The 23,045-nt window shown below is 43.8% G+C and overlaps 1 protein-coding gene across 6 annotated transcripts in view; it reads left to right on the top strand.

Annotated features, from left to right (window-relative positions):
- ENPP2 (ectonucleotide pyrophosphatase/phosphodiesterase 2) overlaps window positions 1-23,045 on the top strand; it is a 201,861-nt gene that overhangs the window by 102,811 nt on the left and 76,005 nt on the right. For all 6 annotated transcript variants that reach the window (XM_068237970.1, XM_068237969.1, XM_068237968.1 and 3 more), the window contains 9 exons: window positions 467-527; window positions 1,912-2,009; window positions 2,136-2,215; window positions 3,163-3,282; window positions 6,008-6,063; window positions 9,547-9,612; window positions 13,324-13,396; window positions 16,068-16,179; window positions 18,114-18,236. In XM_068237970.1, coding sequence (XP_068094071.1) covers window positions 467-527; window positions 1,912-2,009; window positions 2,136-2,215; window positions 3,163-3,282; window positions 6,008-6,063; window positions 9,547-9,612; window positions 13,324-13,396; window positions 16,068-16,179; window positions 18,114-18,236 — 789 coding nt within the window. The remainder of the gene's footprint in view (window positions 1-466; window positions 528-1,911; window positions 2,010-2,135; window positions 2,216-3,162; window positions 3,283-6,007; window positions 6,064-9,546; window positions 9,613-13,323; window positions 13,397-16,067; window positions 16,180-18,113; window positions 18,237-23,045) is intronic.

Raw genomic sequence — 23,045 nt, 5'->3', positions numbered from 1 at the left:
TAATAGTGTTTCTCTATGCACTGCCATGCAATGTTGCCATAGAAACTTGATGCCATCCCCACATTTTCGTTAAAAGAATTTTGTCCTGGTGGATCAGACCTTTAGCTTGAGAATGTTCTATTGTTCATCAATCAAAAGCCATTTAGGGTGACCAAACTATATTACGTCAAAGGAAAATTTGGCATTTAAAAGCAATTACATGCTGGAAGAGTGGAACCACATCTGATTAACATTTGTGAGAGACATATTTGTAATTAGAGAGGTTTCCTTCTCCACTTTTGTAATGTTCAAAGCTGATTTTGCACTTGGAGTGCATTTACTAAATTAAAATTGTAATATGAGATTTCAGCAGTTTCCAACATGATGTAATGTTGAAATGTCAGTGTGTGCTGGTAAGATTAAAATGTAAAGTTGGCTACACATGATCCAAACTTTCCACAGAATCTTTCTTTCTTTCGTGTCTTAGGTGCGAGCCGATGGTCAACAGGCGACTGTGAAGAGATTAAGCAACCAGAATGTCCAGCAGGGTAAATATCTTAGACCATTTTTTTTTTGTTTTGGATAAAATGTTCATGATTAAAGTATAAAATAACAAATTATGTTTTTTTTGGTTTTTTTTTGAGGGAGCTAGTTCCATACTATGTAGGTGGGGCTTTTGCTGGGGGATCACTTGAGTCTAGTATTCAAGCTGCAAGGTTTTAGGCACAGACTAAATCTCTCTAAGAAGATTGCAGTCTTTAGCTGTGACAGTCTGTGTTGCAGGAGTTGGCCTCTGGCCTGTCTCCTGATAAGTGTTATGTTAAGCTCCATACACACGTTCTCCTCTCCAATTATCAAACAACTTTTGTTGTGAAACAAGTTGAACAACCAAAAAAAAGTTGCTTGCTATAAACTTTTTTTTTTGGTTGTTCAACTTGTTTCACAACAAACGTTTTTTTGATAATTTGTGCTGCATAAAAGACCGCTGCTGAGCGTGTGTATGGGACATTAGACATCACCTAATCAAGGAGCTTCAAGGCAAATCTAAATAAGCGTTGTTACCGAGTGTACAAGAAATGGACCAGTCCTTTACAGCCACTACTGCATTTGATTGAATCCCAAACTGCATATATTTGCATCAACTGAATTAGTAGCATCTCCTAGACCAGACATGGGCAAACTTGGCCCTCCAGATGTTAAGGAACTACAAGTCCCACAATGCATTTGCCTTTGAGTCATGACTCTGGATGTAAGACTCCTGCAATGCATTGTGGGACTTGTAGTTTCTTAACAGCTAGAGGGCCAAGTTTGCCCATGCCTGTCCTAGACCCTAGGTTCTCAATGTGTGGTACGCGTACCCCAGGGGTACTTGTGATGGTTCCAGGTGGTACTCAGGCTTATTATACTTAACCAAGAATAACTAATTTAGAGTTTTAGAAAATTATAAATCTTATTTAAACACCAAATAAGTGTTTTTAGCTCATTTAAAGCAATAGTAATTGTTTGTACATTGCTTAGAACCAATTATCATGTATTACGATTAAATATATATTTGTCAAGGGGTACTTGTGATGTTTACTGTGCTAGGGGGTACTTGGTGAGTACAGGGTTTTAAAAGGGGTACATAACATACCAATAAAATGTTGAAAAACACTATCCTAGACCATCCCTAGTCGCTGACTGTTTCTCGTCATGCAATCTTCTGTCACTTCTGCTTCCTGTTTATAGAAAAGTGGTGACTAGAATCAGCCAATCAGAGACTTACAAAAATGACCACAGGATCAAATTAAGCACCTGCTTCTCCAGGAACTCCCCTAGAGGAAAACTTTATCCAGGAGAAATGTACCACCTTATGAATCCTTCCTGTATTTTTATCCTTAAAGTGACCATTTTTTCTGTTGCTGAAATCCTTTCTCTGTATTATCTCCCCAGGTTTGTTCGTCCTCCTCTGATCATCTTCTCAGTGGACGGCTTCCGTGCATCATACATGAAGGAAGGTCCAGATATTATGCCCAATATTTACAAACTCCGTAAGTGCTTGAGGTTTAAATGGTTAACGGACATTTTTTGTTTTTCTCTTTGGGGTCGTTGGCAATCTTTTATTGTTTTATTATGGCTCCGTTTTGTATGCATTGTGATATTTATTTTTTTTCTAGGGACCTGTGGGACACACGCTCCTTACATGAGACCGGTTTATCCAACAAAAACTTACCCAAATTTGTATACGCTGGCAACAGTAAGTATGAGGTTGAAAACCTTTCTCATTGTGTTTAAAAGGACACCTGAAGTGAGAGGGTTATGGAGGCTGCCGTATTTGCTTTTAAACAATGCATGTTGCCGGGCTGCCCTGCGGATCCTCTGCTTCTATTACTTTCTTATACCATAAACAAGCATGCATGTTTGACTTGACTGCATTTGCCGCATGCTTGTTTCAGGTGTGTGATCAGACACTATTGATGCATGACAGCTCAGCAGGATGCCAGGCAACTGGTATTGTTTCATAGGAAATGAATGCCAGCATCTGTATACCTTTCTCTACAGGCATTCTCTAACCACTTCCCTACCGTGGTCGTTTTCACAGTTCAGCTCAGCTGTGTTTACTTTGGCAATAACTATCACAACTAAATGATCTATTTATTTTTCAGGACAAAGTAGGCTTTTTGTGGCTATTTGTTTTAAGTTATTACCTTATTGTCAATACATTTTAAAAGGAAAATTAGGAAAAAGGTGAAAAATACATATATTTATCCACTTTCAAACATTATAGCTTTGCTGTAAACCGTTCTATTGTACATTAAACCAACACATTTTGTCTATATATCCTGTTTATTGAAAGAGTTCATTTGCTTTCATAATGTATTAGTAACATAGTAACATATTGTATACCCTACTCATTACATCTGTCTTCTCCTGAAATGGACATACAATACAGTCGGAATGTTCACATCTCTGTGTTGCAGCATGTAGAAATTAACTAAGCCATGAATTTGTTCTCCTAGTTTAAATGAAGTCTAATGCAAATTAGAAGCATTACCTCTTTGCTGAGCGTAATCGCATGCAGCAGATAAGACCATGCTTGTTTAGGTGCCCTATAATAAACTGTGAAATATGAGTGGTATGAACAATCTTTCATTCTATGTATGCCTTAATTTAATGTTTGTCCTTTTCTTTTTTTTTGTAAAGGGGCTTTATCCGGAATCCCATGGGATTGTAGGGAATTCTATGTACGATCCTGTCTTTGATGCCAACTTCAGCCTTCGATCTAGAGAAAGATATAACAGCAGGTGGTGGGGAGGACAGCCTGTAAGTGACGGAGTACATCTGTCTATTTGATAGTAACATTTCTGATATGGGTTACAGGAAAATGCTTGGGCACTGGTTCATGTCACTCTTCCAGTGAGTTTTTCTCTTAAAGTGGACATGAACTCTTGCACAGGACAGAAGACAGATAAATGCACCCTGTATGTATTTAGACAGTTTAGCCTTTCTAGTCCCCCCTCTTCTGTGTCTAATCACAACTGTAATTTTGATCTCTCAGCGATGTCTGCTCAAGAATATCTGCTGCCTCAGCAGAGCAGCTAATTTATAAACACAGGATGTTAACCCTATGTCTGCTTTCATGAAAGAAGGAAGTAGACGCACTGCAGATTTATTGCAGGATTTGTATTAGCTGTAACTAAGAAATGATTTTCTTGAAAGGTTGTTATGTTTCTTATCTTTTTAGAACAGAGAGGAAGTTCTGAGTTCAGGTCAGCTTTAAGCTACACACACACACACACACACGCTCGCTCGCTCGCTCACTCACTCACTCACTCACTCACTCACTCACTCACTCACTCACTCACTCACTCACTCACTCACTCACTCACTCACTCACTCACTCACTCACTCACTCACTCACTCACTCACTCACTCTAATATTGATCACACCAGTACTTGCTGCTAGTCCTACTCAGTCCAGTACAGAGCTGTGAGCGAGCACATGAACTATGTACCGCTCCTGGCTGCAGCTTCCCAGTGTTCCCACTAGCATGGATTATTATTATTTAGGTTTTATATAGCCAAAATCTTCCCAGCGCTGTACAGAGTATATTGTCTTGTCACATAAAGGTCCCTCAGAGAAGCTCACAATGTAATCCCTATATATAGTAGTAATATATAGTATGGAATCCTCTTCCCTTGTTATAGGAATACTTCTGTCGTGAAGGAGTCCGCACACAGACTAATCGGAGCAATCGCCACAAGTTTATTGTCCCATCACATGTATATAAATCCACAGTCTGACCTGCATAGGCCGACGATCGTTTCGGGGCCACTCAGGGTCCCCTTTACCAAGGCGGGTAGCAGAAAAGACATATATGTCTTTTCTGCTACCCGCCTTGGTAAAGGGGACCCTGAGTGGCCCCGAAACGATCGTCGGCCTATGCAGGTCAGACTGTGGATTTATATACATGTGATGGGACAATAAACTTGTGGTGATTGCTCCGATTAGTCTGTGTGCGGACTCCTTCACGACAGAAGTATTTGATGGCCTTGGGGCCCGGCACCAGCTTACCCACTGACGTGAGTGCGGTCTTTTGATTCACTTGTTATAGGAATAGACAGGCGTGAGACTGAAAGGTAGAAAATAAGTGCTTGTGTTTGCAGATTTTCAGATCAAGGTTGTGAAAGGTAAAGCTGGTCGTTTCGAGGCTCAGCGCTGAAGCGGGAGCTGTCATATCACTAGTGCCAACCTGCTTGCCCCCGTGCAAGAGTAAATTGGGATCCAGAGATTGCCAGACACCGAATTACTTCTCCCTCTGAATTGTTACGACCGAGGGGGAATAGTATTAAACGCCGTTGGGGCCTGCGCAATACACCCCTGGTAACATCAGCGGGAGCGAGGACATGGCAATGCAGGCGCAGTGGTTTTCAGACTTTGAAGTCTAAAATTCCAGAAGTGAACCGGAGGCGGGGCCGAAGCATCGGTGAGTGGCTGCGCGGGCACAGGATGTCTGCGGGGGACCATTAGAAACCCCGGGTAACTTCAACTCATTTTTCCCCGACCCCCAGGGGTCCCCAACCCCCGGTCCGCGGGCCGTTTGCGGATGGTCCGTGGGTCTAGCCTCTTGCCACCACCTCCCCCTCGCGGCCGCCGCTGCTGTTACCTTAGCTAGCGGCCGCTCCTCTTATATTCCCCTTGCCTCTATGCATGTTAGTGTTCTTCACAGCAGTGTGCTCGCGGCTGCTGTGATGAGCAGAAAGCAGGAGAGCGGCTTCCTCTAGCGGCGATGTGTATCGCCGTTACCAGGGGAACTGCTCTCCTGCTTTCCTGCCTCATCACAGCAGCAGCGGGCACACTGCTGCAAAGCACAATAATACGCATGGAGGCAAGGGGAATATAAGAGAGGAGCGGCCGCCAGCTAAGGTAACAGCAGCGGTGGGGGGGGGGGGGGGGGGCGTATGCTGGGGTGCTATACTACCCATGCTGGGACACTATACTATACTACCCATACTGGGGCACTATACTACCCATACTGGGGTAACTAAACTCCCTATACTGGGGCAAGTATGCTTGCTATGCCGCCGCACCCCCCCAACTCCCCACCTAACCTGCTGCGCACGACACTGCTCAACTTGGACACCAACCCGCCCCCCAGAAAAAAATTTGGTCGGATAGCGGTCCCCGAGCCGAAAAAGGTTGGGGACCCCTGCCCTACAGTATTCCTTTAAAGTAGGAACCCTCTCCTCTCTGAGGAGGTATGTAGCAGGGCTCTGGAGTCGGTACAAAAATCATCCGACTCCTCGGTTTATGATACCACCGACTGCAGGTACCAAAATTGCTCCGACTGCAACTCCACAGCCCTGGTATGCAGTGGAAACCTATAGATAATGTGAGATTTCTCTCAAATGATTTGAAGAATCAGTAACTGTGAATGAATCAGAAGACTTTGTTGCTTTGCATAACAAAGAAAATTTAATTTCCACTGAATGTACCTGGATTTGACTGGATGATTCATGGGCCATGTTGTGTTTTGATTCTTTTTAGATTTGGATCACTGCAGCAAAACAAGGAGTGAAGTCAGCCACCTTCTTCTGGCCTTCGTAAGTCTGTAATGAGAAAAATATGCTATTTATTATAGAAAAAAAAAATAGTCAAGGGGTGTGTGTGTGTGTGTGATCCAGATACTACTGCAGCCAAAGAGATCACGGGAGGGAGCGCTGTAAAAAGTGTCAGAGATTTGGGCTCAGCCTGCGCCGTCATAGGCTGTAATAGGAATTACTGCTATAGCTGCACTCGGTGAAAAACTTGGGCACTGTCAAAAGACTGATCACAAATTACTATAAAAACCCTGTAATTTGGCCGCCAGCAATAACTGAAAGCCAAATTGCACCTTTCACCACTATCCTCGGCGACCTGGAGGGGGCGATAGTACTTAGCCCTGCCAAATCTCCTGCGGCTTAATTGTATGTACGCAGCAGGACTGCCAGGCGACTGTAAGGGGCTTTTTCCACTGAGCGCGACTCGATCCAAATCGCAAAACGCTAGAAATTTTTAAATGGCTAGAGTTTCTACGTTAAAATAGGAATTGTGGAAAGTATTTTCCATTTCCGCGATTCATTTTTTTGTGAAAAGAAATCGCTTTTTGGAGTGATTTTAAGTGCGGTTGTGCAGTTTTGAAAGATGAATGCATAATCGCAATTGATGAAAAATAGAAATCACTTGTTTGCATTTGGCGATTGCTAGTGGAAAATAAGTAAATATAAGCACCTCCATAATCTTCATTTCAGGTGTGCGTAAATCAGTGGCCATTTTTTTTTCTTTGTGTGAAGCTAGGTACACACATCAGATAAGTCTTTGGAAAATGAAAGATCACAGACCAATTTTACCCCCTTCCATGTAGTATGAGAACATACTCTACAGTCTATTCAATTGAGCTGAACTCCCATCAGATAAAAATCTTAGCAAGATGCTGAACACAAAGATGCTGTACACATACAACAGATCAGTATCTGCAAAAGATCTATTCCTGCAAAAAATCAATTTCTGCAAAATACTTGCATAGTCTGATATCTGCAGATCTCATACACACCTTGTTTAAAGTGAACCTCCGGACTAAAAATTGACTCAGCAGCACTGAAAAGGCTTGGTGTTTCTTTAACAGTTTCACAGCATCAGAACTTTGTTTCTCATATACAAGCCTCATTTTTAGTTGCACAGAAGAAAACTGCCCGGGCTTTTTTCCCCTGATGCTGTGCAAAGCATGATGGGATTTCTGATTTTGTTGTTCTCGTTCTGCTATTTTGGTGCAATTTTTTTTTTTGTACATTTTGAATTGTGCAGCTGGGAGCAGTAATCAGGACACAGGACAGTTGGAACTGTCTCCTGCTCCTTGTCACCTCCTTTCAGCCAAAAAGATGGCTGCCCTCATGACAAAGATGGCAACCCCCATGAATCACAAACATTTGCCTGTTCTTTTAAAACAGGGTGGGTAAGAGATTATATTACCTATCTATTCTAATTAACATAACTAATGTAACTTGATAAAAGTATGTTTGTTTAGGCTGAAGTTCCCCTTTAATGGACATTCAGCTGAAGATCCAGCCTGGTGGATCTGATCTGCAGATGAATGTCTGTTAACCACCTTAGCGGTATGGACGAGCTCAGCTCGTCCATTACCGCCAGAGGGTGCCGCTCAGGCCCTGCTGGGCCGATTTTGATGAAATAAAAAGCAGCACACGCAGCCGGCACTTTGCCAGCCGCGTGTGCTGCCTGATCGCCGCCGCTCTGCGGCGATCCGCCGCGAGCAGCGGCGAAAGAGGGTCCCCCCAGCTCATTGCAGCCTTCCTTGTTAGTTCTGCTTGCCGGAGGCAATCGGAAGAACGCCTCCGGAGTGCCCTCTAGTGGGCTTTGCATGAAATAGTTTTTTTTTAATAAAAAAAAAACCCTACCGCAGCCGCCCTGGCGATCTCAATAGAACGCCAGGGTGGTTAATCAAGGTGTGTATGATGATCTGCAGATCTCATAGCCTATGAATGCAATTTGCAGGAACGGATCTTTTGCAGATACTGATCTGTTGCATGTGTACAGCATCTTTGTGTGCAGCATATTGCAAAGATTTTTATCTGATGGGGAGTTCAGCTCAATTGAATAGACTGTGTAGAGTATGGCTCTCATACTGCATGGAAGGGGTAAAATTGGTCTCTGATCTTTCATTTTCCAAAGTTATCTGATGTGTGTGTACCCACCTTTAGAATGGGTCCTAGTAGTTTTGACCTGCTTGAAGCTTATTTATAATGTGTACTGTAGAGTTTTTCCCTTTGGAACTTCTACGCATTTGGTTTTTCATTATCCTCATCCATAGGTTACTTTTTATAAATCTTGACCGAATCAGATTAGTTAAAAATTGGTCTCTCCTTGTAATGCTTAATGTTAGGTGGGTACTGCTACATTTTTTTTTCCTTTTTTCTTTTCTACTAAGGCAGGGAACACACTTCAGTTTTCGTACGCGTTTTCCGCACAGAAAAACTGAGAACTCATGTTAATCAATGTGCTAGTTACTGTGTTGTTCGCACACAGAAAAAAAACTGACATTCTGCATGACTCTGCACATTTTGGCATTTTTCTCTATCAATTACATCAGCTGCATCGAAACACACTTGGTGTGCAGAAAAAGTATGCAGGAAAACTGCGCGCGGAAAACTGAAAGTCAAGTGTGTTCCCTGCCTGAACCTTTACTGAAATTCTTCATTTTGATACATATTCCCCTAAAAAGTACCGATGGGACTTATTCAATGAGTCCACACAAAACCAAAGTATAGCCATGCAGAATAAAACATGGAGAGGGGGCTGCACACCTTCCAAGCGAATGTTCAGTGCATGGCTAGTGGCCCCACAGCAGTAATAGAGTAGAACGGTAGCCTGCACAACTGTAGTGGTTGAGTCCTTGTGAACTTTGTTGGTCCATGGTAGACAAACCAACAATTTGTTTTTGAGCCATACAGAGGCCTCTCTGTCAAGGCATTCTCTGTGGTGCAACTACCTTGATAAAGGGCACCCTGTGAGGCGCCAAAACAATTGCAGGTTTGTCTGCCATGGACCAAAAAAATTTGCAATTACTTATCCACGACAGGTGTGCGGGTTTCTTTTCCACTGTACCTCTATCAGAATGGACAAGTCAGGAAAATATTGCCCTTCTTAAAGTACAGCTGACCTGAGAAGGGATATGGAGGCTGCCATATTTATTTCCTTTATAACAACGGGCTCCGGTGGAAAAAGTGCAGTAGCATGGACCCGATCGGGCCTCGTTATTACAGAAAAAAGCCAAGCAGGTCTGTGCTTGTGTGCTGTCGACAAGCAATTTTTCCAGTTACCCAACGTTGGAACAGGTGGAGGTTGAAGCTTGAAACCCCCCCCCCCCCCCCCAAGTACTTCATAGGGGCAAATTTCTTTTACTCCCTACTGGTACACTTTTAATATTCCGCTCTGCTTTGCATGGTGGATGTTTTTATAATCCATTTTAATTAAGGATAATGGGGTGTCAACATATTGTATAGAATAGTAAATTTTGTTTACGTTTCTTCTAGGGCGATGCCTCAACAGTTTAGAGTTGCATCAGTTCTCCAGTGGTTGAATTTGCCAGACAATGAAAGGTATTGCAGATGTGAATGACATTACTTCCTTTTATATTTGTTCCATACTCAAGAAAATTATGATCCTTGTGGAAAGTATAATTTTATATTGAATACCTTTTGTAATGCTTAACAAAAATGAGTTAATTTGTGTTGGTGTGGGCCCAGCGTGGCATTCAGCCTTTTCCAGTGGAGACAGTATAGAGACAGTTCCCAGATACATTCAGCTTGAGGGCTCGTTTCCACTATCGCAAATCCGCATGCGTCCAACGCATGCGGATTCCGCACATGCAATGCAAGTGGATGGGCCTGTTTCCACTGTAGCGTTGTTGAGGTGCGTTTTTTTCAGTGTTAAAAAAACACACAAAAGAGCCAACGAATTCGCCTGCGAGTGGAATGCATGCGAATCGCCGCTAATGTATTTAATAGGGAATTCGCATGCGGCTATGGTATGCGAATTTTCATGCGAATTCGCATAGGTATCAATGTAACTTCAAACAGGCAGTGACATGGTTAAATTCGCATATACCCTCACCTATGCGAATTCCAGGGCCGTTTCTTGGGCAGTGCGGGCAGGGCGACCGCACTGGGCGCAGACCAGCAAGTAGAAGAAGGGGGCGCAGGCAAAAGGACATAACTGCTAGGGAGCTGGTGACACGTAGTGCAGCCAAATGGAAGAAGAAAGAAGATTACCAGCGCGATCACCTTCCTTGACTCCTCCTAAGCTGCCTGCGTCAGACTTCAAGTCATCATCATGTCACCACCACGTGATGACACCTGACCTGATGTCTTGTAGCGGTACTGCAGGCTGTGCGCGGCACCCATGGAGGAGTTGGCTTTCCGGGCTCTCCTCGCCTGGGTGTTTTCCTGCTTCCTCCTGGATGAGCGGCTGGTCACTATAAAGTAGGCAGATCTACTTGTGACCTGTGGCTGTGTTTCTGTTTCTAAAGAGTAAGGGTTCCGAGTCCACGGGGGTGGGGGCGCGATTTTTACACCCTCGCCCTGGGTGCAGTTTAGCCTAGAAACTGCCCTGGCGAATTCGCGGCAAAAAATGCGGGAAAAAAACGCTATTTCATCAGCGGTGGAATCCAGGCGATTCTGCACCGCAATAGTGGAAACGAGCCCTGAATCTACAGAACCAGATTAGACCTCAACATAAGGATTATTTTTATCATGACTGCAGAGCCCAGCTTTGGATGTGATCCAAAGACCTCTAAAACAGGAAAGCCAAGAATACTTAGGCCTTGATTCATCATTCTTTGAGATAACTTTTTCCAGTTTGTTAAATTACCGAATTCGAAGTTTATCGATTTCTAGTTGTATTCATCAAGGTTTTTTCGCATTCGGTGTGAATTCGGTAACGTGTCGATATTTCCAGCGGTAGTTTAACACAAGGCCATAAGATTCCCATGGAATTGTGGGTAAAAGGCAGTCCTTTGAACACTACGTAGCAACATTCTGAATAGGGCGTAACACCTGGACAAGGATTCTGGAAGTGGCTTGGGACAATCCCACAATTTCACCAGCTACCGCTTGATAGGAGCCTTTTCTAAAAAATATATAGCTAGCAATTTAGTTACCGGTAACCCTGGCACTGCCTGTGTTCTCTTACAAGCTGATTCAAGAGAAATGCAGATGTCCTGTTATAGCAAATAAATCTATTCTCTTGCAAATTGATATGGTTCTAGACCTTATTCTTGCCCTTCTGCACCTTTGAATCACTCTCAGCTGATACATAACCACTTCAAATGGCTCCATCTTCTCTGTCAGCAATGTCTGACTGGAATAACGACAGAGCAGTGAAGGAAATAACTAATCCTAAATGTAACGCTAAACCACGCCCACTTTCATTTTCATGAATTGCACTTTTTTCCGTTTTAACGCATCACTAACGAATGATTACCGAATTGTTATCGAATGCTTGCTAAGAGCTGTAGATAAATTTGATTAATCCTGAAATCAATTTAACGAATTCAGTATTTTACCGAACTGTCGTTAACCAATTCGATAAGTCTTGATCAATTGAGGCCTTCGAGCTAATAGTGTAGTATGTTGAATGTTAAGGCGGACCTGAACTCAAAGCTTCCTCTCTGTTCTAAAAGATAAGCAACAGCATAATAACTTTTTGTTTTTTAAAGCTGATACATACCCTGCAATAAATCTGCAGTGTCTACTTCCTGCTTTTATGGAAGCAGACCTAATGTATTCTTAACATCCTGTGTTTACCAACTGCCTCTCTGCCGTGGACAGAAACAGCTGAGGGATAAAATTACAACTTGTACTTAGTCGCAGATGAGGGGGAATTAGACAGGCTAAACTCTCTAAATGCATACAAGGTGCATTTCTCTGTTTTCCTCCTGACCTGTGCAAGAGTTCAGGTCCACTTTAATGTGATATACTCAGTTTGTGGTTGTCTCAGCCGCTCTGTTGGTGGAAAACATTAGCCGGTCCTAATACTCTTTCCTATAAATTCCAGGAGTGTTCTGTTCTGCTCTCCAGAAACAAGGGTATATGGGGTAGAACAAGGCCACCTGCCATTGTGCCCATCGCAGGTCTGTAAAGCTACATAACCTTTGGTTAGAATCGTAGATTAAATCCAGTAGCAGACATGTTTCATGCTTTTGCTAGTTTCCGCCCCGAATTGGGACAAAATAGAGTTGAGAAAAAGGTGGAAAACGTATTGTCTGGTAGTTGTGCTACAGTAAAGAATTTAATTTGACCCTATTGGTAGCTGGTCTCCTTGGGAGGTATGAAAAAATGTTTTTCAGGCTTACTGTGCTAGGAGTAAATACTGCCTACAGGCATTCTATAAATGTGAAGTAGTCTGTCTGCTTAACCAAACTAATGTGGTTACTGTTGGAATTTGACGTCTGTAGGTGTGTTCTGTTTGATCTTCTTTTCCTAACTTGAAAAATAAAGCTTTCCAACGTGGCCAATCTTTTGTCTTTACTGTATTAAGCCGCAGTGATAGATATTCTGCTCCCTCTCCTTTGGAAATGACATGCAGGTTTGGCTGCCTTAATCTTGGTAAAGCAGACCAATGGTAGTCCCATATGTGCTTTAATACATTTCGCATTTACCATTTGTTATGTGTTTAAGAGTACCCTGCAAGAATATCCCCCAATCATATCCACCATTACTGAACACTACTCTAGGTTAATTTTGCTGGGGCAGCCTTGTAAACATTGGCAATGATTTAGGGCAGGCATTTCCAAAGTCCTGTCTGGCGGCCAAATGTGGCCCACCGAGCCTACAGTAAATTACACATGGCCCGCATGCCATAGCTACAGTGCTGCATGCAGTGGTCACCTGGTGTCGCTGCTCTCCCTCCCCCTTTGCTCGCCTGTAGGTTATCAGCCGCTGATGAGCAGCCGCCTCATTAGCAACTGCCACTGCACAAGCAGCAATAACCTCCACTCCATGAGCAGCTGCCACTGTGCTAACTGCACACGATATATGGGTTATTTCCCATAGAAATGTTTTATTTGACAAAGTATCAGACATAGAGTACCTAAAGCAATCAGCAAAAATTGTGTTCAAGAACAAACCAGGCTGTGTTAACAGATATGGCCATTGGCCTTAAACGTTTGGACACCCCTGATTTAGGGAGATTCCATGCTTGCAGTTATGCTGTATACTTACATACCTCTGGATGTATTTTTAGTGCATTGGAATCTTTGTAGTAAGGGTAAGTGTTCCTTTTCATGCACTCTCTTGTATGATCTCTTACAGGCCGTATATTTATGCACTTTATTCAGAGCAACCTGACCAGACAGGACACAAGTATGGGCCATTCAGTAGCGAGGTTAGTACTTATTGATTACTTCAAGTCAACAAGATCTGTATGCAGTTTATTTTCCATATTACTCCCACTGAATGTGTATGAAGAATTGGTGGCAGGACTACATTTTCTAAATTTATTTGGTGTCTTTTTGTTACTCTCTCCTATAAGCAGCAATTTTCTTTTGGAAGAGGTTTGGGGGATTGTTAGATTGCTATGTTTGGAAGGGAATTCATGTTTGCGCTTTTAAGGTTTTTGCTGGCTCTTGGCTAGCATGGGGGCTTATGCTAGGTATGAGAGGGGTATTTGGCCCCAAATGCAAGACAAGACTTAAAGGATACCCGAAGTGACATGTGACATGATGAGATAGACATGTGTATGTACAGTGCCTAGAACACAAATAACTATGCTGTGTTCCTTTTTTTTTCTCTGCCTGAAAGAGGTAAATATCAGGTATGTAAGTGGCTGACTCAGTCCTGACTCAGACAGGAAGTGACTACAGTGTGACCCTCACAGATAAGAAATTCAAACTATGAAACTTTCCTAGCAGAAAATGGTTTCTGAGAGCAAGAAAGAGGTAAAAAGGGGAATTAGCAGTGAGGGTCATACTGTAGCCACTTCCTGTCTGAGTCAGGACTGAGTCAGCCACTTACATACCTGATATTTACCTCTTTCAGGCAGAGAAAGAAAAAAAGGAACACCGCATAGTTATTTGTGTTCTAGGCACTGTACATACACATGTCTATCTCATCATGTCACATGTCACTTTGGGTATCCTTTAAAGAGAACCCGAGGTGGGGTTGAAGAATATTATCTGCATACAGAGGCTTGATCTGCCTATACAGTCCAGCCTCTGTTGCTATCCCAAACCCCCCTAAGGTCCCCCTGCACTCTGCAATCCCTCATAAATCACAGCTACGCTGCTGACAAACAGCTTGTCAGAGCTGGCTGTGTTTATCTCTATAGTGTCAGTCTGCTGCTCTCCCCGCCTCTTGCAGAACTCCGGTCCCCGCCTGCATCCCTTCCCTCCCTGCTGATTGGAGGGAAGGGATGGGGGCAGGGACCGGAGCTATGCAGGAGGCGGGGGAGCAGCTGAGACTGACACTACAGATGTAAACACAGCCTCACAGCACGGCTGTGATTTATGAATGGATTGCAGAGTGCAGGGGGACCTTAGTGGGGTTTGGGATAGCAACAGAGGCTGGGCTGTATAGGCAGATCCAGCCTCTGTATGCAGATAACATTCGTTAAACACACCTTGGGTTCTCTTTAAAACATTTATATTGAACTTTTCTCTTGGCGGACTCAAGGCACCAGAGCTGCAGCCACTAGGGTAGGCTGTAGCAGTGTTAGGGAGCCTTGCCCAAGGTCTCCTTACTGAAGAGGTGCTGGCTTACTGAACAGGAAGAGCCGAGATTGGAACCCTGGTCTCCTGTGTCAGAGCCCTTAACCATTACGCTTAAAGCCACAAAGAGGGTTATACTAATTGGGAAGGGGGTGTGAATTTAGTACTGAGGTGGTTATAGTAGATTTGGAAGGGAGTTGGGTATTTCTCAAGCACGTACTTGGCAGCGGGAAGGCAATGCAAAGTTTTGAGTGAGGATAGTACATTGAATCAGTGGATTGGATATGCTAAGTTTGGGGGGTATATTCAGCTAGGTTTATAAATTGCCAGGAAAAGCTGAACGTTTCCGGTGCATTGTTCACACTGACAACTCGTGCCAAAAATACATGCTCCTGATGTGTGGGAGCCAAAATGACCAGGGGAGCGTTCGTACCTCTGTTGCGCACCCATGTGTGCACCTTCATTATTAATGTACCACAGAAGGTCTGCTTTTGAGAGGGTTAAAGAGACACTGAAGCGAAAAAAAAATGATATAATGAATTGGTTGTGTAGTACGGATAATTACTAGAGCATTAGTAGCAAAGAAAATATTATCATTTTTATTTTCAGTTATCTTTTTTTTTTTTTTTTTTTAATAACATTGCATCATTCTCTAATATTTGCAGTTTACACACTACTCAGCGTTCTAAAGTATTTTACAGAGCAGGCTACTGAACTTTTGAACCCTTCTCTGCAGAGAAAATTAAAATATGACTGGCAGTTGAGATAACTTCAGAAGACAGAGCTCTCTGCTACTTTGAAAGTTGTGGAGCTCAGTGGCTCTTTTGCATAGATAACTATTGGAGTTTCTTAACTCTTCCTGTACTGGAAACAATATTAGACTTAAGTCTCTGCTCCTAATGTTTTATTTCTTAGCTGTACTGCACATACAAATCATTATATCATATATTTTTTTCTCTTCAGTGTCTTTTTAAATGGATGAGGCATAGGGCCTGTTACCACTACACGCGGATTCTGGATGCAGAAAAACTGACTCCATTGAATGCCTATTGGAAATTTGAATCAGAAAAATCGCATTTAGTGGAAACAGGCCGATAGGCATTCATTCAACAGGCCCTTATTCTCTTTGACTATCACCTACTTCTGCAGAACAAGCAACTGATTCTTCTGAAAAGAAAACTGGAAGCTAACTTACACTTTAATGACAAAATATACCTTTTTTGTATAGTGATTCTTCCTAACACTTTTTTTTTTTTTTAGTATATATAGAAAAAGTGTGTATTGTTTTAATTGTCATTTTCTGGTGAGTAGAATTCATGTGAAGATTTAATGGAATGGTCTCTTTCTTAGCAAATGACCAATCAGCTGCGGGATATTGATGGTGTAGTTGGCATGCTCATGGATGGCTTAAAACAGATGAAGCTCCATCGATGTGTGAACATTCTGTTTGTGGGCGATCACGGTAAGTTCTGGCCAGTTAGGTCATGTAGTCTGTATGAAAGGTGATGCAGCAGTTGTCTTGTAACGCCTCTAACTGTATGGTTACCTTCTACCTATAGTATTAAACTTAGCACTCTTCCTCTGGGGGGGGGGAGAGGAGGGGGTTGGGGTGTTCTGGACTTAAGTACTTGAGTACTTAAAGGGGTTCTGCAGCTATAAATAAAATCAAAAAGTGTCACTTACCTGGGGCCTTTAACGGCCACCTGCAGATAACCTGTGCCGTCACTGAAGAATCCTCCGGTTCCCGCTGCGGGTCACCGTCCAATTATTCGTCTAACTAGACTAATGTCACGCGGGAGCGAGGACGTGCAGGGCCATGCAGCCGCAGTGACATTCGTCTAGTTAGACGAATAATTGGACGGTGACCCGCAGCGGGGAACGGAGGATTCTTCAGTGACGGCGCACAACAGGTTATCTGCAGGTGGCCGTTCGAAGCCCCAGGTAAGTGACACTTTTTGATTTTACTTATAGCCACAGAACTCGGTTAAAGAAAACTTGTAAGGAAAAGAAGTGCCTACTTGCCTCAGGAGGGGGAACCTTCTGGGTCCTAAAGAGGCTCCGTTCTCTGGTGCCTTCTCGTTCCGGCGCTGGCTCCCCTGAACAGCACACAGCAATAACATTTACATCTGCGCAGACGCTGCACCAGCTCCGGCAGAAATAGCCAAGCCCGATTTGGGTCTGCTCTACTGCGCAGTAGAGCGGACTTGATCAGGCATGCCTAATTCCGCAGGAGCAAGGGGCTTCCACCTCCTGAGGTAAGTGTCCCCCAGGGGCACTAATTTTTCCCTACAGCTGTACATTTTACCACGGTTGTAGGAAGCCTCTGGATGGTCCAGCAAATCCTGTCCTCGAGCCCATCATTCCAGTACAGACTCCCTCCTATACCTATCAGTTTGAAGTGGTTTCTTCCAGCCACGAATGTGGCAGTGGATGAGTGCATCCGTAATGGGCATGCACTTGTAAGGGCTGTGTATGCCTAGGAGAACAAAGTGCTTGTGCATGGAGGTAAGTATGTACCACTTTTTTATTTTTTACCCTTAGTACTGGTATCCTTTTAACAGGGTCTATGAAGAGTACATAGCACCTGTATAACAATTCCTAATTATTTATAGAGACCATTGAGTCATTTACATAGATAAAATGAATGTTGGGGGGGGGGGGGGGGGGGAGAAAGATACAGCAGCCAACATGTGCTTCAGTTGAATGGTAAATTGTCAGTGTCTAGGTAGCTGAACCTCAAAGGTTAACCGCACTGTTCAGTTGTCCATTTGAAGTTGCCTTTGTTTTTGGCACAGTTTGTTGTGTTAAGTGGACTGTACCGGATTAATCCAGTAGTTGATTTGAAATCTACAGCACATTTCTTCACTTGCTAATCTGGGACTGGATATTGTGGAACGTTCTTGGCTCTGACAAAGTAAATGCAATAATTGTGAGTTCCTGGGGCCCAGATCTCTGGCTTCCAGCAGTGTCTTCATTCATCCAGCTGGGGCGATTCAGAATTCCAAGTCTATCACAGCTTTTGCTTTGCTTCCATTCTGGTGATTAACTAAAAGGCTTGCTGTTTAAAAAAAATTGTTTTAATCCTTCCTCCTTAATTTTGAGCTGACCTTATCCAACCGGTTTATTCAACTCTGAACTTTGTTTTTAATATTTGCTGTTTTTAAGTTGTCTTAAGCAAGAACAAAGTGTACCACTTTGAAGGCAGCTGTTTTGTTTAATTTTCAGATGAACTGAACATGCAGGAACATTGGAGAGATGGTTCTGCTTTTTACCACTTTAGCTGTAGTTTTAACTGTTTAGAGCTCTTACTCATGGCCGTGTAGATCGGACTCTCATGGCCATATATATATTTAATATTATATATATTTTTTGTGTGTACTTTTCTCCTGTCTTCAGGTATGGAGGAAGCAACATGTGAGAGGACTGAATTTCTGACGAATTACTTAAGCAATGTGGATGAATTTGCCTTCTTGCCTGGCTCATTAGGACGCCTGCGTACCAGAAACAGCGTTCCTAAACGTAAGTCCTGTGCGCTCTGCTCAGCCAGTACTGCTGTTTACATGCCACCGAACAGTAAAGAATCATTAAATTGAAACAAGCGCATGGCATGTGTTCCAGATTCCAACCTACTTTTCCTAATGCTGATTACATTCTTCTAGCTAAACAGGTTGCTTCATCGTAATAAGTTGCAAACTTATCAGTGGTGTGAGGCTTAGTTGTTTTGCGAGTACTAAATTCTAGCGTGGCTTTCCCAGACACAAGCCAACATTATTCGCTGCTACACAGCACAATTTTATTGGACAGTATAGTATATTAAAGGAAATTTGTATTGCTCTCTTAAACCCCCCCATGGCTTCCTGTATAAACAGGAATTGATGAAATTTGATCAGGGATGACAGCACAAAGTAAGAATTTTGTGTGGTGGGAAAGTTTTGGAGTAGTTGTTGTTAATCCTCATTTTTCTGTCCTTAGGACTGCCCATTTTTTATATTAAAGGCACAAAAGTTTCTCTGAAAATAAACTAAGATAAACAATTGTATCTATCCTCCGTCTCCTAAAAATGACTTTTTTTAGATGTCCCAAATTTAATTTTACATTTAACCAGCCGGGCGGTATGGACGAGCTCAGCTCGTCCATCACAGCCGGAGGCTGGCGCTCAGGCCCTGCTGGGCCGATTTTTATCAAATAAAAAGCAGCACACGCAGCCGGCACTTTGCCAGCCGCGTGTGCTGCCTGATCGCCGCCGCGTGCAGCGGCGAAAGAGGGTCCCCCCAGCCGCCTGAGCCCAGCGTAGCCGGAACAAACAGTTCCGGCCAGCGCTAAGGGCTGGATCGGAGGCGGCTGACGTCAGGACGTCGGCTGACGTCCATGACGTCACTCCGCTCATCGCCATGGCGACGAAGTAAGCAAAACACGGAAGGCCGCTCATTGCGGCCTTCCGTGTTACCTCTGGCCGCCGGAGGCGATCAGAAGAACGCCTCCGGAGCGCCCTCTAGTGGGCTTTCATGCAGCCAACTTTCAGTTGGCTGCATGAAGTAGTTTTTTTTAAAAAACCCTCCCGCAGCCGCCCTGGCGATCTTAATAGAACGCCAGGGTGGTTAAATCTAATTTTTACTGTTACATTGTCTGCTCAATGACACATTCTTTGAAGTATGTCAGAGCTCAAATCTATGAGTTATTGGCCCTTTTTATCGCTTTCCTGCTCTCAAAAGCCATTTACTGACAGGAAAGTGTTTTATGGCTGGAATTACTTATCAGTGAGGGTTATGCTATAGCCTGACCCAGTCCAACCTGGTCCCGACCCGGACAGAAACTGTCACTTGCATACCTGTTTAACTTTTTCAGGCAGAGAAAGAGAAAAAAGAACACAGCCTAGTTATTTGTGTGCTTAGACATGTGTACGCATAGTGCCATCTCATCATGTCACATGTCATCTTGGTTGTTCTTTAAGTTGTTGCACTGTGCGCATGTGCGCTGCTTACGGCTACTTTTTCTAGTGCAAAGCAATTACCACCGCTGGTTAACTTTTACTCCAATAAGTGAATGGAATTGTGATTTATCTTGGGAAAATTCTGGTATCGGCCATGAAGCATGGATTGCCAGTGACCAAAATAAAATCCTACTGTTATAACTACTGCACTATAAAAATTACAATTCTGCATTAAGATACGGAGGACCAAAAAGGTTGAACTTATTGTGTTTTTATAGAATAAAGATTGCCCCTGTGAGAAACTGGACCATAATCTTAAACCTAATCTATGTGATCTTAGGCCAGCATTAAAATATACAGTACTTTCTTATCCCTGTGTGGCGAGATAGTAATAATTATGGCTGATTTTTACTTGACCACACAGAACTTCATGTCTTTAGCTTAGTGTCACCCTATCTCTGGGTATGAGACTGTGACAACCATAGAGTTCTCTTGGGAGAAGAGGTCTTCATCTGCAGCCCATGGCAGTACACAGCTTGCGTTAGAAATAAAGTGACATGACTTCTGTGATCGTGGAGAGGCAGACATGTAAGTCGGAACTTCCTCTTCCAGGTCAGTGTTGCCCTAAGCCTGTAGGAAACAAAAAGAAGAAACATATTTCGGGCACACACAATGCTCACTCTTATGGCAGTAGAGGGTATAGGAGAGAAAGACGTGTGTACTGCCATGTCTGTACTAGACACAGTGAGTATAGTGGTAAGTAAACCTTCCATTTTCAATGCATTGCCTCTTCTTTAACTGATGCATTGAAAATAGAATGCTACCAGAAATGTGATAAAGTGCAGTAACGGATGTACACATTCAAGGGGTGAATGTACTTACACATACAGCAGAGTCCTGGTAATCTGAAACTCAACCAACCAGCACAAATCGCTGGCAGTACTTATAGTGGTGAAGGTCAAATGTTTATGCTTTTTGTAGGCACTGCTGCTCCGTTACGCCGCTCAGGAGGTTTTGCTAGCCTGAGTCTGTCCCACTAAAACTAATAAATTATCCGGCTGTATAAGATCATAGCTAGCACTCGGCTAGCTAGTACATGTAGTCGGCTCCCCCCCCCCCCCCGCACCCGATTGCCCGCGATCTTCCCAATCAGTCCACATATACTTTACCCAGCCAGGATCCAGTGATCGCCGCAGCCTCCCCGGACAGCTCCGGTCTTCTCTATTGGGATAGATCGTACATGATATCAACGTCATGACGTCATGCACAGACTCTATTCTTCCCATTGAGAAGACCGGAGCTTTGCCGGGAGGCTGCGGCGATTGCTGGATCCTGGCTGGTTGAAGTATAAGCGGACTGAGCGGAGGGATCGGAGGCGATCAGGGGAGGGTGGTGCCGATTACATTTACTAGCTAGCCTAGTGCTAGCTGTGATCTTATACAGCCGGATAACCTATTAGTTTTAGAGCGGGAGACTCCTGAGGCCAGTAAAACCTCTCGAGCGGCATGCCTGACAGTGTACCGCTAAGGAGGTTAAAGACTTGGTTCCACGGTTCCCCCAAGGTTACTATACTTTCAATCACTGTTTTTGAACGTTTAAAACTTAGTCTATGGTTTGTATATAGAGTGGGGTATAGTACTGTATTAGCTAGGCCTATTTTTACCATTAAGGCTGGTTTTACACCTGGTTATAGCATTTATATGACCCTTCGGCAGAGTGCGCCCACGGTCATATGCATAATCCCGGTCCTTCTTTCTCCCCAGCCTCCCAGAAGTTCCTCTGAGCAGTGTTGAGGGTTTCTAAACCACGTATGCATGCGTTCGAGCCACACATAAACAGTGAAAGAACACTGGTGGCTGAGCAGTTATAAATCCATCGGCACCACTGGGAGGAATTTATGGAAAAGCTCTGTTTAGTCCACAAAAAATTAATGAAACCAATCAAAAATTAGTTGTGCTGCTTCAATAAAGCAGTCCCCGTATTTTTAAAGTCCGATATACATATCTGATTGTGACTGTATAGATGTGTACACAGGAATCTTTTTATATAAACTACATAACATCTATGCTGTAAGAATAAAGCCTGATGTATAGCCGTGTCACTAGTATAGATGGTCAATAAGATGGAAATAATTCTGTGCTGATGCTGGTTTATGTATATTTATGCACTCCCTTTGCTCATGAAATCAAATGATTTGATATGTTAAAATTTGGTTTGATGGCTACGAATTAAAGGGTACCGGAGACGGATGAAAAGAAAAGTTTTTTTTATACAACCTAGGGCTTCCTCCAGCCCCCTTCAAGCTAATCAGTCCCTCGCTGTCCTCCTCCGCCACCTGGATCTTCTGCTATTAGTCCTGGTTATTCAGCCAGTAAGCCCAGTCCGGCAGCGTGCTGTTCCCACAGCCAGGAGCGTTCTGCACCTGCGCAATAGTGCTGCGCAGGTGTAGTACACTCCCAGCAGCGGAGTGTGCATGCGCACTGTGCCCGACTGGCTCAAGTACCTGGACCCATAGCAGAAGATCCAGGTGGCAGAGGACAGCGAGGAACTGATTAGCCTGAAGGGGGCTGGAGGAAGCCCCAGGTATGTATAAAACTTTAATTTCATCTGTCTCAGGTTTACTTTGTTATACAGTAGTACCATACTCTACATATGCACTCACCACAGAGCTGCAGGGAATCCACTGAGAATGTTGTGCACATTGAACACAGAGGTGTTGTCTATCGCCCATAAACCTGGTTCAGATTATGCATGAAGAATGTGTAATAGAGGAATAATCCCCTCATTCCCCTGCAGAGTACCTGCACATCCCTCTTACATGTACCCACAGTTACATTGCCTAGGGCCTGATAGATGTTGTTTGTTCCTCTCTGTACCTTCTACAAGTACTCTTAACAAGGACTAGTTTAAGGCTTCTTGCACACCAAGACGTTGCATTAGGTGGCACGTTAAGGTCGCATAACGTGCACCTAACACAACGTATGGTGCTGCAAGAGCCGACGGTAGAGTGAGCCGCGTTAGGCGGCTCGATTCCCATAATGTCTCCCAGAGTGGCGCTGATTGGTCAGCGGGACCACGTGATGCGGAGCGAGACACTCCGCATCACGTGGTCCCGCCGGCCAATCAGCGCCCGCCAGTGCAGTGAATATTAAGTAGCCATGTGCGCTGCTACTGTAGCTGGCTCTCCCCGCCTCCTCTCCGCCCCCACTGCGCATGTGCAAACAGTCTAACGCGGCTATAGCCGCTCCAACGCCGTAGCATGCTGCACTTTGCCGAGAACGTGCAGCGTTACATGTAACGCAACGTGGGCTGTGTGAACAGCCCACTTGTGTTACATTGCTGTGTGTTGGGGGAGCGTTACAGGCGCACTGACGTGCGCCTGTAACGTCTTGGTGTGT

This window comes from Hyperolius riggenbachi, chromosome 5, assembly GCF_040937935.1.
Source record: "Hyperolius riggenbachi isolate aHypRig1 chromosome 5, aHypRig1.pri, whole genome shotgun sequence".
Taxonomy (NCBI): domain Eukaryota; kingdom Metazoa; phylum Chordata; class Amphibia; order Anura; family Hyperoliidae; genus Hyperolius; species Hyperolius riggenbachi.
The sequence above is the reverse complement of the archived record's forward strand: the minus strand, read 5'-3'. Positions and strand labels throughout refer to the sequence as shown.